Source organism: Sceloporus occidentalis, unplaced genomic scaffold (assembly GCF_023333645.1).
Source record: "Sceloporus occidentalis isolate IW3139 unplaced genomic scaffold, rSceOcc1.0.p SCAF_113, whole genome shotgun sequence".
In the NCBI taxonomy this organism is placed as follows: Eukaryota; Metazoa; Chordata; class Lepidosauria; order Squamata; family Phrynosomatidae; genus Sceloporus; species Sceloporus occidentalis.
The window spans coordinates 1,015,001-1,028,512 of record NW_028317093.1 but is presented as its reverse complement, the minus strand read 5'-3'; the positions used below and the strand labels follow the sequence as shown (position 1 = coordinate 1,028,512).

Here is a 13,512-nt window from a genome sequence, read left to right as displayed (position 1 = left end):
TCAGAGAGGTCGATGGGTGATCAGTCAGGTTGTAGGTGATCAGACAGGTAGGTAGGTGATAAGAGAGGTCGGTGGGTGATCAGAGAGGTAGGTGATCAGAGAGGTAGGTAGGTGATCACATGGTTGGCAGGTGATCAGACAGTTGAAGGTGATCAGACAGGTAGTTGATGAGGCAGCAGGGGGTAGTGGAGCCAGTGCAGAGAATTACCTGCTGTCAGTTAAGGATTTCAGTAAGCGCTGCTAGCAGCGCCGTAGACACAACCTGAAAAGACGCGCTGTCTGCCCCCGGGCGCTATTACCTGTCTCCACGCTTTTATCTTCTTTTTGTCTGCCCCCTCCCTCCCTGTCTGTCTCTTTGTTATTGCTGCCGCTTCTTTTTTCTGTTAAATTAAATGTAAGACTGTTGCCTTAGCTTTGTCTGAAACCCTTAGATTGTTTTTTTTCCCCTAGAATGTATTGTGTGAAAGGACGAGCGTACAGTGTGCCCCTATATAAATCTATATGTATGTAGGAGCTACACTATATATGAGTGGGGGTATATGTTGGCTTTCTTGTGTTTATGTATATGTGAACTGACATTTATACACTGGAATAGCGGGTTTTATACAATGCATGCATTTAATAAATTAATTATTCTACCAGCTCTTGATAAAGTGAACATTTAATTTCTATAAATTACTATGAGTGATTACGTTAATGCCCTTAATTACCATTTTAACTAAGAAAAGCCATATCAAAGATCAATATTGTAATATTGTCTCATTTGGATCCCCCTTACACACACACACAATTATTTCGCTATCTCCAGCTCAGTATCCGGATCAGAATCCAAATCAGAATCTGGATCAGACTACCTCTTGAAACATTGAGCTGCAATCCTGGTTTTCTCAGTCAGCCTCCAAGCATTTGGTCACCACAGAGCTTGTTGTGCCGCTAGAAAAACGAATTGTTATGTTAGTCGCATTTCAATAACAATTGAGTTTGCAGTTCATTGATCCTTTTATCACTAAGCTAATCAAATGGGTTTAAAGGGGCCTTGTTATGTAAAGTTCAGATCCATAGCCCCTTATCGCCCAATATAAAAAAAATCATGCGATATATATATCACATAAACAGAATGAAATAAAATAGTTTCTTACTGAATTCTCAAATCAACATGGTTTTTTTTTACGTTGTAAATCATCAAAATGTAGCATTTTCCACCAATGTTATTGCCGATTATTTAGCCCAAAGTATCATGTCTGCTAGATTTTTAAATTACATTGGGGCTACTAAATTAATTGCAGAAAGAGAGGGATCTTCTAACAGGTTACATTATATCAAGCAGTTGTTATTAATAACTAGAACTGGGGTAACTTAAAAAAAACTGTTTAGAGTTTGTTTCCAATATATTTGATGATGTCATCAATACGATTTAGCCATTGCAGTAGTGAATATAGGACTTCTTCCCTAAAAATTATTTAGAAAAACAACAGACAGTTGCTTTAAATTGCAATAAAATATAATAAATATAATAAAATATTTTAGTTCCATAGTGTTAATGTTGAAAATATCAATATTTAAGACGAGTTATCCTATTAGATATTAGGCGAGATGGGGAATGGGGACATTCTCTGTCTTTCCTTCTGGACGAACCCTCTCTGTGCGGCAGACTCCTTGTCATTCAGTACACAGTGTGAATTCCTGTAAACATATGTATTCCGATGCATGAAGGGATATATAGGACCATAACTGGGCATCACACATGTGTTTTTAGTTAACCACATCGTTTGGAAACTGCCAGACAATGTTGTGCAGTTATAGAGTACACAAGTGAAATTGCTACAGTAAAGCAGGGGGAAAAATTGGGGTGATCTCAGTTTCCTTTTCTTTTTGGTCTGAGAGGAGGGTTATTCAGTATGACTAACCCTCTGATCTATTGGATTCACTGTGCATGGGCCTTCTACTATTATACTCAACCTGCTTATGGGACTGCTCATGTCACTACTGATACTACTACTACTACTACTACTACTACTACTACTACTACTACTACTACTACTGCTACTACTACTACTGCTACTACCACTACTGCTAATACAAAACTATTATTATTATTATTATTATTATTTTTTTATTTCTTCTAATTATTATTACTTACAATAAATTATTTGGTAACGATAAAATAACATAACACCAGCCTTTTGGTCCACAAAGCATTGCAAGTGCCTCCAACAACCCTAGTTCTAAAATGGTTAATGATCAAATCAGGGAATATAACTGCAGGAAATGTGAATATTATTAGTAAGGATAAACTTCCTCAAAGTACAGCTTGCTGGATACTTAATAGTAAACCTACTCTCACTGCAATCCCTTTAATTATATAGAATGTGTATCTTTTTACAAGAGATACATTCCTTGTATGTATCCCTCTCGCCTGAACATTTTCTGCATTTTCATGCCAGTATGCTCATTGGAGGCAATAAAAATATTGTTGATCTAGAAGAGTGCACTGGTACACAAAGGGTTAAAAATTTCCACTCACTAGTATGAAGAAGAGATTTTCATTTTCAGCCCTTAATACGCGTGGTCCTTTCATCAGACAGCTGGCACTGGCATGAGTGATACACCAGTGACAGTAAATGAGTTTGTTTCATATACATTGTGTATGTGATAGAGGCTCACAGAGGCTCAGGGTGTCTTCCAGAACTGCTCTGATTTCCCTAAATAATGTTATGAGTCACAGCTCTCTGGCAGGGATCCAGCACATGTAGTCTGTCCCCCACAAGCTACAGAAAACCCGTGTGTTTTGTATTTCTTCTTTCGTTAACCACCATGCAATTACTGACCAGAGACATAAATCAAGTGTAGTTGTTTTATTAGAAAATATGCTGTTTCCCTTAATGCCATGGCTTTCCTAAAAGAAAAAAATATTAGTATTTCAAAAAAGCTATTATACAGGAAGGCACGGAGAGGATTATTACATAGTTATATTAGATTGAGATAGATAGATAGATAGATAGATAGATAGATAGAAAATCTGATACATTATAATGAGAAAAGGGAGTGTGTGTGTGTATATAGACAGATGATAGAGATATGGATAAATAAATCAATAGATCGATAGATAGATAGATAGATAGATAGATAGATCGAAATATAGAGAGATAAATAATCTGTAGAATATATTTAGTTTAAAATGTTTTTTTATATATATAATTATCATCGGATTATCAGATTAATTAGGGCTGTATATATTCCTTAAAGGCTTCATCTATAACCACTAAAGGTTTCTACTTTGAAAGCGAATTGCAGGCCTGCTTGGTTATCCGGTATGTGACGTCATATTCGTGTGTGAATGGTATTTATAGCATTTGTTAAACAATCAGCCAGTGCATGCACAACGTCACTAAACCTTTTAATCCATGTCCTTCATTCCACAATAATTAGCCTGACAGATCATGTAATAGTTTTTTTTCTCTATTTTTTTTCTTCTAGAGAACAAGACAACTAGTTCTATCTGAAACAAAGCATTATAAGGAAAACCCAAGGGAGCTCAATATGTGAAGCCTGGAGAAGAGAGGGGGGGTGTGATAGAAACATCTAAATATATAAAGGGATTATACAAAATATGGGTGGGGGTTATTTCAAAGGAATGTTAGAGCTAAACAAAAAGGAATAGATTTAATGTAAGGACGTTTCACTCTATTGAGAGGGCGGTAGATCAGTGGAATAGCCTCCCAGCAGATGTGGTAGAGTTTAATGCAGTGAGAGAATTTAAACACGCATCGGATAAGCATAAAGCTATTCTGGATGTAAAACAAGAGAAAGGACTGATTAAGGTTTAACTCTTTACAGGAGGAAAAACTAGGTGAGCAGAATGGTTCTTATCCACCCTGTATTTCTATATTTCTATGACAAATAAATGGACAGGCTTCAGGTAAGATTGTGCCAATTGTATCTCTTCTGTAGGAGATTTCTAGCTGTGTGAGAATGTCTCCAATCTTGCTGCAGTAAGAAGAAATCATTTCTCTGTCACTGATCACTGCTGTTCACATTTCACTTTTTGTATCTCTCTCTCCCCAAAACTATTACTCATTGAGTGCCCAGTGAAATTACAATTGTACATTTTCCACTCAGCAACCAGTCTGCAGTGCAAAATAGGGTCCAAATAATGACTGAATGAGCTCTACTGGACAGTTTCACATGTAACACTCGGTAATAATTATATTGCAGGCTGGATTATGATGCTATTATCATAATCTGGACGTTTACAATTATCTGTAATTTGCAAAGATGCTCCAGGTCTTGATTACAGCAGTTTTTTCCTTTTTTTTATCAAGCTAACCATCACTAAACAGTGACAGTAATAACAGCTAATTTTGCTGGCAATATAAGAGGTGCCGGGGTGTGCAAACAATTTCACACCTGGATGTGCTCACTCAACCAAGAGTATGCAGAGAGCTTCTGCCCTGAGCAGAGCAAATATTCTGCTCTGCTTCTGCTGGGGTCTGGTGGAGCTCTGCAGACCCTGAACTATGATTCCCGCCTTATGAACCCGAGGTAAGTCCCTTTTTAACTCATCTCTTCGGCTGGTGGCCCTAGTTAGATCCTCAGACCCCCTACCACAGTTTATAAACAATACCTTACAAAGAAGGACTCCTGTCCTTTATGTTTTTTATTTTATTTATGGTCGGGTCAACTTGCTACATAATGCAGGGCATTTCCCTCATTGTATCTCTATTGCTGTAGCTATACTGCCAGGCCAGCATACTGATCTAGAACTCCCACTCATTGTGTTATTAGGAATTATTATTATTATTATTAGCAGTTAGAGTTATGTTAGCCAGTGAAGTTGTGTAAACGATAACTGCAATTGTCTGCTGATCATGCTGTATGTAGGATCCATTTACCTTTCGCTACCAATAATCACAGACAATATATGTGTGCATATATGTATGTATGTATGTATGTGTGTATGCATGTATGTGTGTGTGTGTTTGCGTGGCTAGTTTATGGCTATTGCTTCATTAAAGCCCCCCAGACCCCCGTGTGCTGTGTTTCTAGGTTTTTCTCTCTAGCTGTAAGCTTTCCTTGCATAGATATTATGAATGGGTAGCGGATGAGCTGAATGGTTTCGGTCCATAGATGACGCTGTTCCCAGACACTGGAGCACAGATACTGACAGCTCGCTCTGTGTCACCTCTCATTGATTCACCTAATGCCACAGACAAAATATTCCTTCATACATTTCTCTTAACCCCTTTACTGCCACAGTATGAAACCCCAGCGACTTGTTTATATTACATCGAATAAAGGTGAATCGCATCGCAGAAATATGTAGTAACCCACTGGGCTTCAAATAATTCCATAATGAACGCTCCTTTTGCCATTCACTTGGTTGAATAGTGGAACTGAAGTTTATCTACATATTATACGTATTTCCAATTCGCATACAATATCACCCACCAAACCCATTACATGCTCCACCATCTTGAACAATGTGTTATTCTCCAGTCTGGTACCCAAAGGGTTAATTTATGAAGGCAACGCATTGTTTTTTCCTCCAGGCTACACAGATCGATATTAAGTGACATTGGTGAAAAAGGATAAGGTATGTCTACTATTCAAGTGAATATTTCTTCTTTCTTAATTTATTTATTTTTTCTTTCCTTTTTTTTTCTTTCCTTTTTTTTTTCTTTCCCTTTCTTTTTGCAAGGGGTATCTCAGCCCTGACCACACCGAGCAGATTGTCTGCACACTGCCATGGGTTTTAAATGCATGTTTTAGCATAATGTGACTTATTTAGCGCTCCTCCAGCAGCTGTAACGCTGAAATCTCTCTCTCTCTATTCTTTCAGTATTATAATTTCGGTTAATTTTCAATTTTAGGTCCTACATCTCTGCAATTTGTGTATGAATAACAGAATAATTTCCCTCTTTTGTTTCGCCTTTCCTGCTCCTGAATCTAAATAAAGATGGCTTTTTAGTATTAAAAGTGGAAGAAAATTACAGGTAATTATCTTTGACGGTAAAAACGCTGTAATCAGCGGGCTACATGAGAAATTACTCTAATTATGGCTGCATTTATGAGAATGGAAAAAACCTTCTTGTGGATAAAAACGTTAAATTGTCCCCAATGTCTGCTTCAAACTGGATGGGACTGCAGCTGGAGGCTTTGTTCAGCGATGATCATGGGGAGACGTGAACCCAAAGTTTCACAGTAGGAAGGGGGGAAAGAAAAGGGAGCACTTTTCTATAATATAACAATACTAGGAGTAGAAAATGACAAGACTGATCGGTTTTAAGCCATTCTGAAGACTGGCTGAGAGTGGAACTTGCTCAACAACAACAAAAAAACCTGGTATATTGGTAAGTAATCTCTGCTTTGTGCCTAATTATAGTGACTGTCCTTTTCACGACTCTATGTAGCTGTCATTATATCGAACACTCTGAGGCTGTCTATTGACTTCTGATAAATGGCTCAGTGGTCTCAAGGTTCGCAATTTGAAGGATGCCCAGGTCTCTGTTATTAATTCTCCCAGCATGTGGCTTCCTGCTACTATGACGAAACAACCTTTATTTCTAGAGGGGGTTTGTATGTTGGCACTAGGAGAGAATATATATATATATATATATATATATATATATATATATATATATATATATATATATATAGATAGATAGATAGATAGATATAGATATGTATGATACAAAGCATAATGTAAAATACATTCTATATATATATACATATATATATATATATATATATATATATATATATACTATAATTATATATATATATATGTAGACTATTTTAAGATGTTAATTTGCATATGATTATTTGACAACCTGGAATGATTTTAAACAATATATATATTATTTTCGGTCATTAATGTAATTATATTCACTATTGGAATTGGCAGTGTATATTGTATAAATCTGATTGATATATATCAATACACAAATAGCTTAACATGCATATATATATATATATATATATATATATTTATATATACCCCTAGAATACGTTAGCGATAAAAATGACAATCACACATTTTCGGGAATGCTTGTTTTTTCCATTTATGAAAGACAATTACATACAAAGTATATACAACTAAAATTCAACAATATATACATACATTTTAATACAAACGTCCCTATAACTTTCCAATGAGGCAGCTGATTCTTCACTCTCTCCATTCACAGTCTATGTGTCCCCTGTGATAAGACATGCACCTCAATTTCCAAGCAGAACACCAAATAATACTCGACTTGAGTCCATTGTACTAATTTCCTTCTAGCCACTGCTTTTTCAATTCGCAGCCTAGTGGATCTGGGCATATTGCTGCGCTGCTCGTGTGGTTGTAGTGCATGGAATCTTTGCAATGCCTTCACTGCCCTTATTCGATTATTTTTTTTTGCCCTTGGGTCCAAAAGTGATCACCCTCAAAAAAAGGTGTGTTATGTGCGCCAGAATTTGGGACACTGAAAATTCAAGTCATATCGCTGAGGTTTCTCAAAAGCGTGGATTATGCACCACTGTTAGAAGTTCAACCGTTTGGCATGACTGGTAGGCGGGGTACTGTATCCACTAAAGTCTTTCACAAAACAAAAAACGCATCCGGAAGCTTCACATCATTTGTGATCTCTGCATTGTGTCTTGATGTGGGGATGAGTACCAGTGAGAATAACCAGGCATATAGCTGTTTGGAGGCATATTAACACCCTTGGCAGATCCTGAAACGTCCCAGACAGGGGGAATTGCTGGTGATCGCGGAGAAAGGGCAGCTGTTCCCGGTAATGGGTCACTTTCGTGCGGATTACTGCCTTGTTTCAGGAGCTTCTTGTATTTGGACCTTTTATTCTGGAACCAGATCTTCACCTATAATAAAAAGTGGATCTATAATTAGACTTGATAAAATCATGAACAGGAGAACACAAATCACAAAGAAACACTATCTATCACTTATTTATGAACATGGGGGGGAGTCTCCATCATTAACCCTTTCAGTGTCCGATGGCTGTGTCAGTAACTGCACCGCTAGCACTTAAAACGATTGTAATGTGATGAGACTTTTCCTGGATAAGCATCTTGTCTTTTTAACAAAGACATGACTGGAGATTTTAAACGGTATATATAGTATATATATTACTATTTCCACAGTTAAAACAATCTAAATAATATCTGTCACAAGGACCTGAGCATCTCCATTGAGACTGCCCCCATGTGATTGCCAGATCTGATGGCTTGGTGGTCAGTGATGGAGGCACAGTAAATAAAGGTGAATTGGGTGTGTGTGAAATTAAATGTACAATGCATGCGATTGTTTGCATTATAATTAAATATCAATCATTAATCACACAATTACGGTATTTATAGCAAGGTATGAGTTCATTTAGTAGCAAATGACTTATTAGACAAGATACTATAACAAAAATGATATCACATTGCTTTGCTAGTGTGTTAGACATATGGCTTGATTGCCCTCTTTATCTACATGGAAACGAAAATACTACTAAAATACAATGTAACAGACAGATACTATATATATATATATATATATATATATATATATATATATATATATATAAAATAGCTAGATTATAGATAGATAGACTGTGACTAAATTATATATTGATGGGAATTTCGGTTGGGCTATATACACGCATAATTTTATTCAATTCATGTATGTAGATATGGACATGTAGAATGCAGAAAGTGAGAATAATATTACATGAACATGAGAATTAAAATACTCACTCAACACAAGCAATTCTTTAAAATAGCAACTAGGAGCTGTAGAATTAAATGGGTGTTTTTGTTATAGGATGAATTACCGTATTAAGTGGGTAGAGAATGCATTTTCTCTATTTGACACCTATGTGAAAGTACAAAGTATGTTTTATTGTATGCAGAGTTTAGCATCATCTACCATACGTATATATACTACCATTCAAAAGTTTGGGGTCACTTAGAATTTTTTTGCAAGAAATGCAAATTTTATCCATTAAAATAACACGAAATGGAACAGAAATACAGCGCAGATGGTGTTAATGTTGTAAATGACTATTGTAGCTGGAAACAGATGATCTTTAATGCAATATATTCATAGGTGTACAGAGGCCCTCTATCACCCCATCACTGCTGTGCTCCAATAGCATATTGTGTTCGCTAATCTGAATTTAAGTTTAAAAGGCTAATTAATCATTAGAGAACCGTTTTGCCTTTTCAAAGCTACAAACGTCCTTGTTTTCCATGAAAACTGACCATGAAATCAGTAGATAGATAGATAGATAGATATAGATACATAAAGATACAAATGTAGTTGCCTTTTCTGCTTGATTTATACATGAAATCGCTTCCTGAACACCACATACCACTGATATATGTACCAACAGTCTTTAATTTGTCTAACATTATTTTTTGAATTGCATGTTTCATCTCATTACTTGCCTACACATATACAGAGGCCTACCATAACCTGTAGCGCATTATCCTTCAAGGTTCTGTTATGGAATCGCTTTTAGTATGTAAAGGTCTGTTAACCATATGATTACCAGACTGGTGTGTGTTCCAAAACTACATCAGACCCATCACACCTATTCTGCACCATGTGTGCAGCTTGCTCGGTGAGCTCCTCACACCGATGATTCCATGAGAATCACGTGACTATCATTATCTAATGCTGATCAGATAATCATTTTCCCAGATGCATTTAATGCAGGTAATATTTTCACCAAATAGTCTTTTTTAAGGCCTGGTTGTATACTTTGATCGATATGTGGACAAGGTGTGATCAAGAGCAAATACTTTTGTGTCATTAAACATTTGTAACCGCATAGAAAGTATATTAAAAGGGCAATTCTACTCGGTATGACTGCCTCCTATCTCCTTAGGAGCTGCAGGGCAATCTGACCCTTTCTGGGAGATTCCTGATTAACCCTTGGTGCAGTAGCCTTGCGCTGAGTTTTGGTCACTTGTTTCTGTAGATTATTGGTGGCTTGAAGTTGCCACTAATTACCTGTGTCTGAGTTAGTCCTAGTGATGCAGCCAGCTCTGCCCTTTCTGGTAGTGCTAGATACTGGGTTTGCTGAAAGCGATGGTTTAATGCCTGGAGCTGAAGGCTGGAATATATAGTCCTTGGTTTACGAATCTTTTTCCCTTTCCCATTAAACCTGATTTCACCATTTTCAATTACTGTCGTTTTTTGTTGATCTGAAAGAAAAAAGCAAAACAAAAAAAAATATCAATAAAATAATTGCGGATTTTGTAACCCTTAAAATCTATATTTATACTCCCTGAAACATAGAACAAGAAAATAAATATTGAATCATTTGAGAATTATTGATTTTCCATAGTAACACTATTTTTCCCAGTCTATAGACTGTATCATTGTCTATAGGTTCGGTAGGACAGTTGTCAGGGAATGCATTCTTGATATATTGTTTTATATATATAAATATATATATATATATATATATATATTTAACTGTCTCATGAATATATGTCCCATATCACACAATGCCAGTGTGCATTCTTGATATATTATATTTTCTTAACTGTATCATATATATAGGTCCCATATCACAGATATCAGGGATGAATTCTTGATATAGTTTTTTTCCTTTTATGAAAGGCTGACAGTATCCTCAGCCAACTAGATGTTTACACGGCTAATTGACTTTATGTAACCAATTTGCTACCCAGTGAGTGAACAATCGGTGATTTTAGTTTGTGGTCTTTTAAGCCATATATTTTTGGATTAAATCATTTGCCAGAATTATATTAAAAATTGGGAAAATCCGTTTCAAAAAGTTATCCGTTCCTAGTTAAAACATTTAAGCACAATCTTTTTATTTTACAGTAATCTAAAATGAAATTAAAAGAGAATTTGAAAGAATAAAAGTCTTTGACAGCCAGTGACTTATTATGCTTCTAATATTTAACTAGGCCTATCAACAATTAATATCCCTAAATTAAATATGTACAAGAAATAATAAATCTTAAAGGACAGGCGCTATGTGACAAGAAATAAATGTGAACATATAAGATATTTACAATCTTCCAGAACAATGTAAAGTTTGACAACTGATTGACCTGCTTAATCGTTCCTTAACAAGGAGTAAATAACTAATCAATTATATTCATGTAAAAGTTAGGTTAACAATAGCAAAGATCACTTAACAATCTGCTGCCAGCAACATAGGACAATAAATAATAATAATAATAATAATAATAATAATAATAATAACATATTAATTTAACATGGGCAGGCATAATATTACATGTGAATTCTACATTTGAAAAATAGGAAATAATTACTCAAATTCGAATGTAAAAAAGGATTACAAAGTATCTCAATTATTGTGACTATTAAGCACTATTGTGACAGACCATGAAATCTAATTTTTATATTATTTATAATAATAATTTTATCATATGATTTCATATGATACAATTATTATTATAAATAATATAAAAATAATTTATCATAATATCTTATTGTAATATTTTAAAATGATATAATATTGTAATAATAATTTGTAGCAAGGCTAATGAAGCAGCATCTAACTAGAACTGAGAGATATAAGATTCAATCATGTAAGAAAGGCTACATTCATTACAATTACCAATATAACAAATAATTAGGAAATAATTAAACAGATAAAAAAATATAAGATCATCGATTATCACATACAAAAACTGATATAGCCTCACTATGTCTTAGCTCTGACTTAATAGAAATTTCAATTAAAGGCTCCAGCAGACACTATTTTGCAGGCAGGTAGGATATTAGGAAAGTTTTAACAGTAATAATGTAATTTATTTATCATTAGTAAATACTATTTCAGCAGATAAACCTTAAAATAATCGTTCGAATACGGTATGTATAGTATTATTACAAAATAGACGCTGATTTTGGTAATTTACTAAAAACAAAAATTGGATTAAAATGCAATTTAAATAATCCACGGATTTAGACAATAAAAATATAAAATGGATACAATAAAAATCAAGTAGATAAACGCAGATAGATATTGAAAGTTAACGATCGACAGAGGGCGATTTTCTGAGACAAACGAAAACAATGCAGTGACAGATTGGGAAATGAAATGGGATCTGGAGCGGAGATTAAAAAAATAAAAATAAATGCAGAATAAAGAATAAATCGTGCAGCAGCCCAAGGCATGGATATGGCTCTGGAATGATGCATCTGGCTGATGGGTTAGCCTGCCTGGGGTGTAGTGGCATCAGACAGAGGGGCAGATAGGGGGGCCTCACCTGGATCCTCGGCCCGGGTCTGGGTTGCGGTGCCGTTGCCGCTGCTGTTGTAGGACTGCAGGTAAGGGCTGTGCTGAGAGTGGCTCATGTAGGGGTAGGCGGCCAGCGATCGGTTGTACGAGTTGCTGCCGGTGTATGACGAGCTGTCGTGCTGGTGGTGGTGGTGAGGGTGGGAGCCGGAGTGCAGGCAGTGCAGAGGGTAGTGACTGGCTGCCATGGCTGGGGAGCTCTGCTGGGAGTGGGACTGCTGACCAAACTCCATAAAGGCAGACTTGGACGAGTCCTGAGCTTCCAAGCCGTCAGCCATCGTAGTCATGGTCATCATCAAACTTTCTGATTGAGAGCAATCAACCCCCCTCCCCACCCCTCTGAGGCCACCTACCCTATACTTAAGGTAATTCCCCCCCTTTTCTCTGCACAGAATGAGAGGGGCCTTACAATACAAGGGTAAATGGAGCCTTGTGATTTCTCTCCTCTCCCTCTCTCTTTATTCCCCCTTCGCTTTCCTAATTCTTACTTGTTTTGGCTTGTGCAGTTAAGGCAGAGATTTAAGGTGGATTCTGTTAAAGTTCAGCTTCTGCTTTTAGACTTGATGCAGACGCCACAAGTCGAATGGTTTGTCTCCAAAGGGCAGCGCCTCCCGATTGGTCAGTCAACCTCTGACGTCACGATGCCTTTGCTTCTACTGGCGTTTGTGTGCCTGGGAGTGGAGCCCACCTTTTCGAGACTCTGTTCCCCCGGCACAGGCTCCCCTCACACATCCAAGCAAATAACAGCAAACACATGCAGGCAAATAAATTATAATAATGGAACTCCTTTTCTCTTACATATTACATAAGGAGAGATATATTTTTTTTTCTTTTTTTTTATTATTATTACCTGACACCTATCTTATTACAAGTAGGCCTGATTTCATTTTTTTTTTGTAAAGAAAAAAACAAAACAATATAATTTTAACCCCTTGGCAACCACACACTCACACTACTGCCAAGATCAAATAGTTTCATTAAGTAGCATATTTAATACCCCACATTTCTTTTTAAAAGGTGGTTTGAATTTGTTGCCTATATTATTGAGACCCTATGGACCATATATTCAGGGATCGTACAGTAGAATTTAACAGCCCTGGGAGGATTTATATTGGATAACACAAGACAAGTAACCCAGATCTTCCAGTGGATCCCTGGATTGTTGTGCATTTCTTAAGGATCATTAAATTTATCTAAGTCTCACCATGTGATTAGTGGT

At 36.2% G+C, this 13,512-nt stretch overlaps 1 protein-coding gene across 2 annotated transcripts; it reads right to left on the bottom strand.

The window, feature by feature from the left end:
• Positions 1 to 7,611: 7,611 nt before the first annotated feature.
• On the bottom strand, positions 7,612 to 12,589 carry DLX6 (distal-less homeobox 6). 2 transcript variants are annotated; one of them, XM_089498124.1, is made up of 3 exons: positions 12,262 to 12,589; positions 10,004 to 10,200; positions 7,612 to 7,863 (listed from the first exon to the last, which is right to left on the bottom strand). In XM_089498124.1, the coding sequence occupies exons 1-3, from the start codon at positions 12,587 to 12,589 to the stop codon at positions 7,612 to 7,614; spliced, it is 777 nt and encodes a 258-aa protein (XP_089354250.1). The 2 variants fall into 2 exon arrangements, with proteins under 2 accessions (XP_089354250.1, XP_089354251.1); XM_089498125.1 differs by having other exon boundaries at positions 10,004 to 10,197; positions 12,265 to 12,589.
• Positions 12,590 to 13,512: the final 923 nt, after the last annotated feature.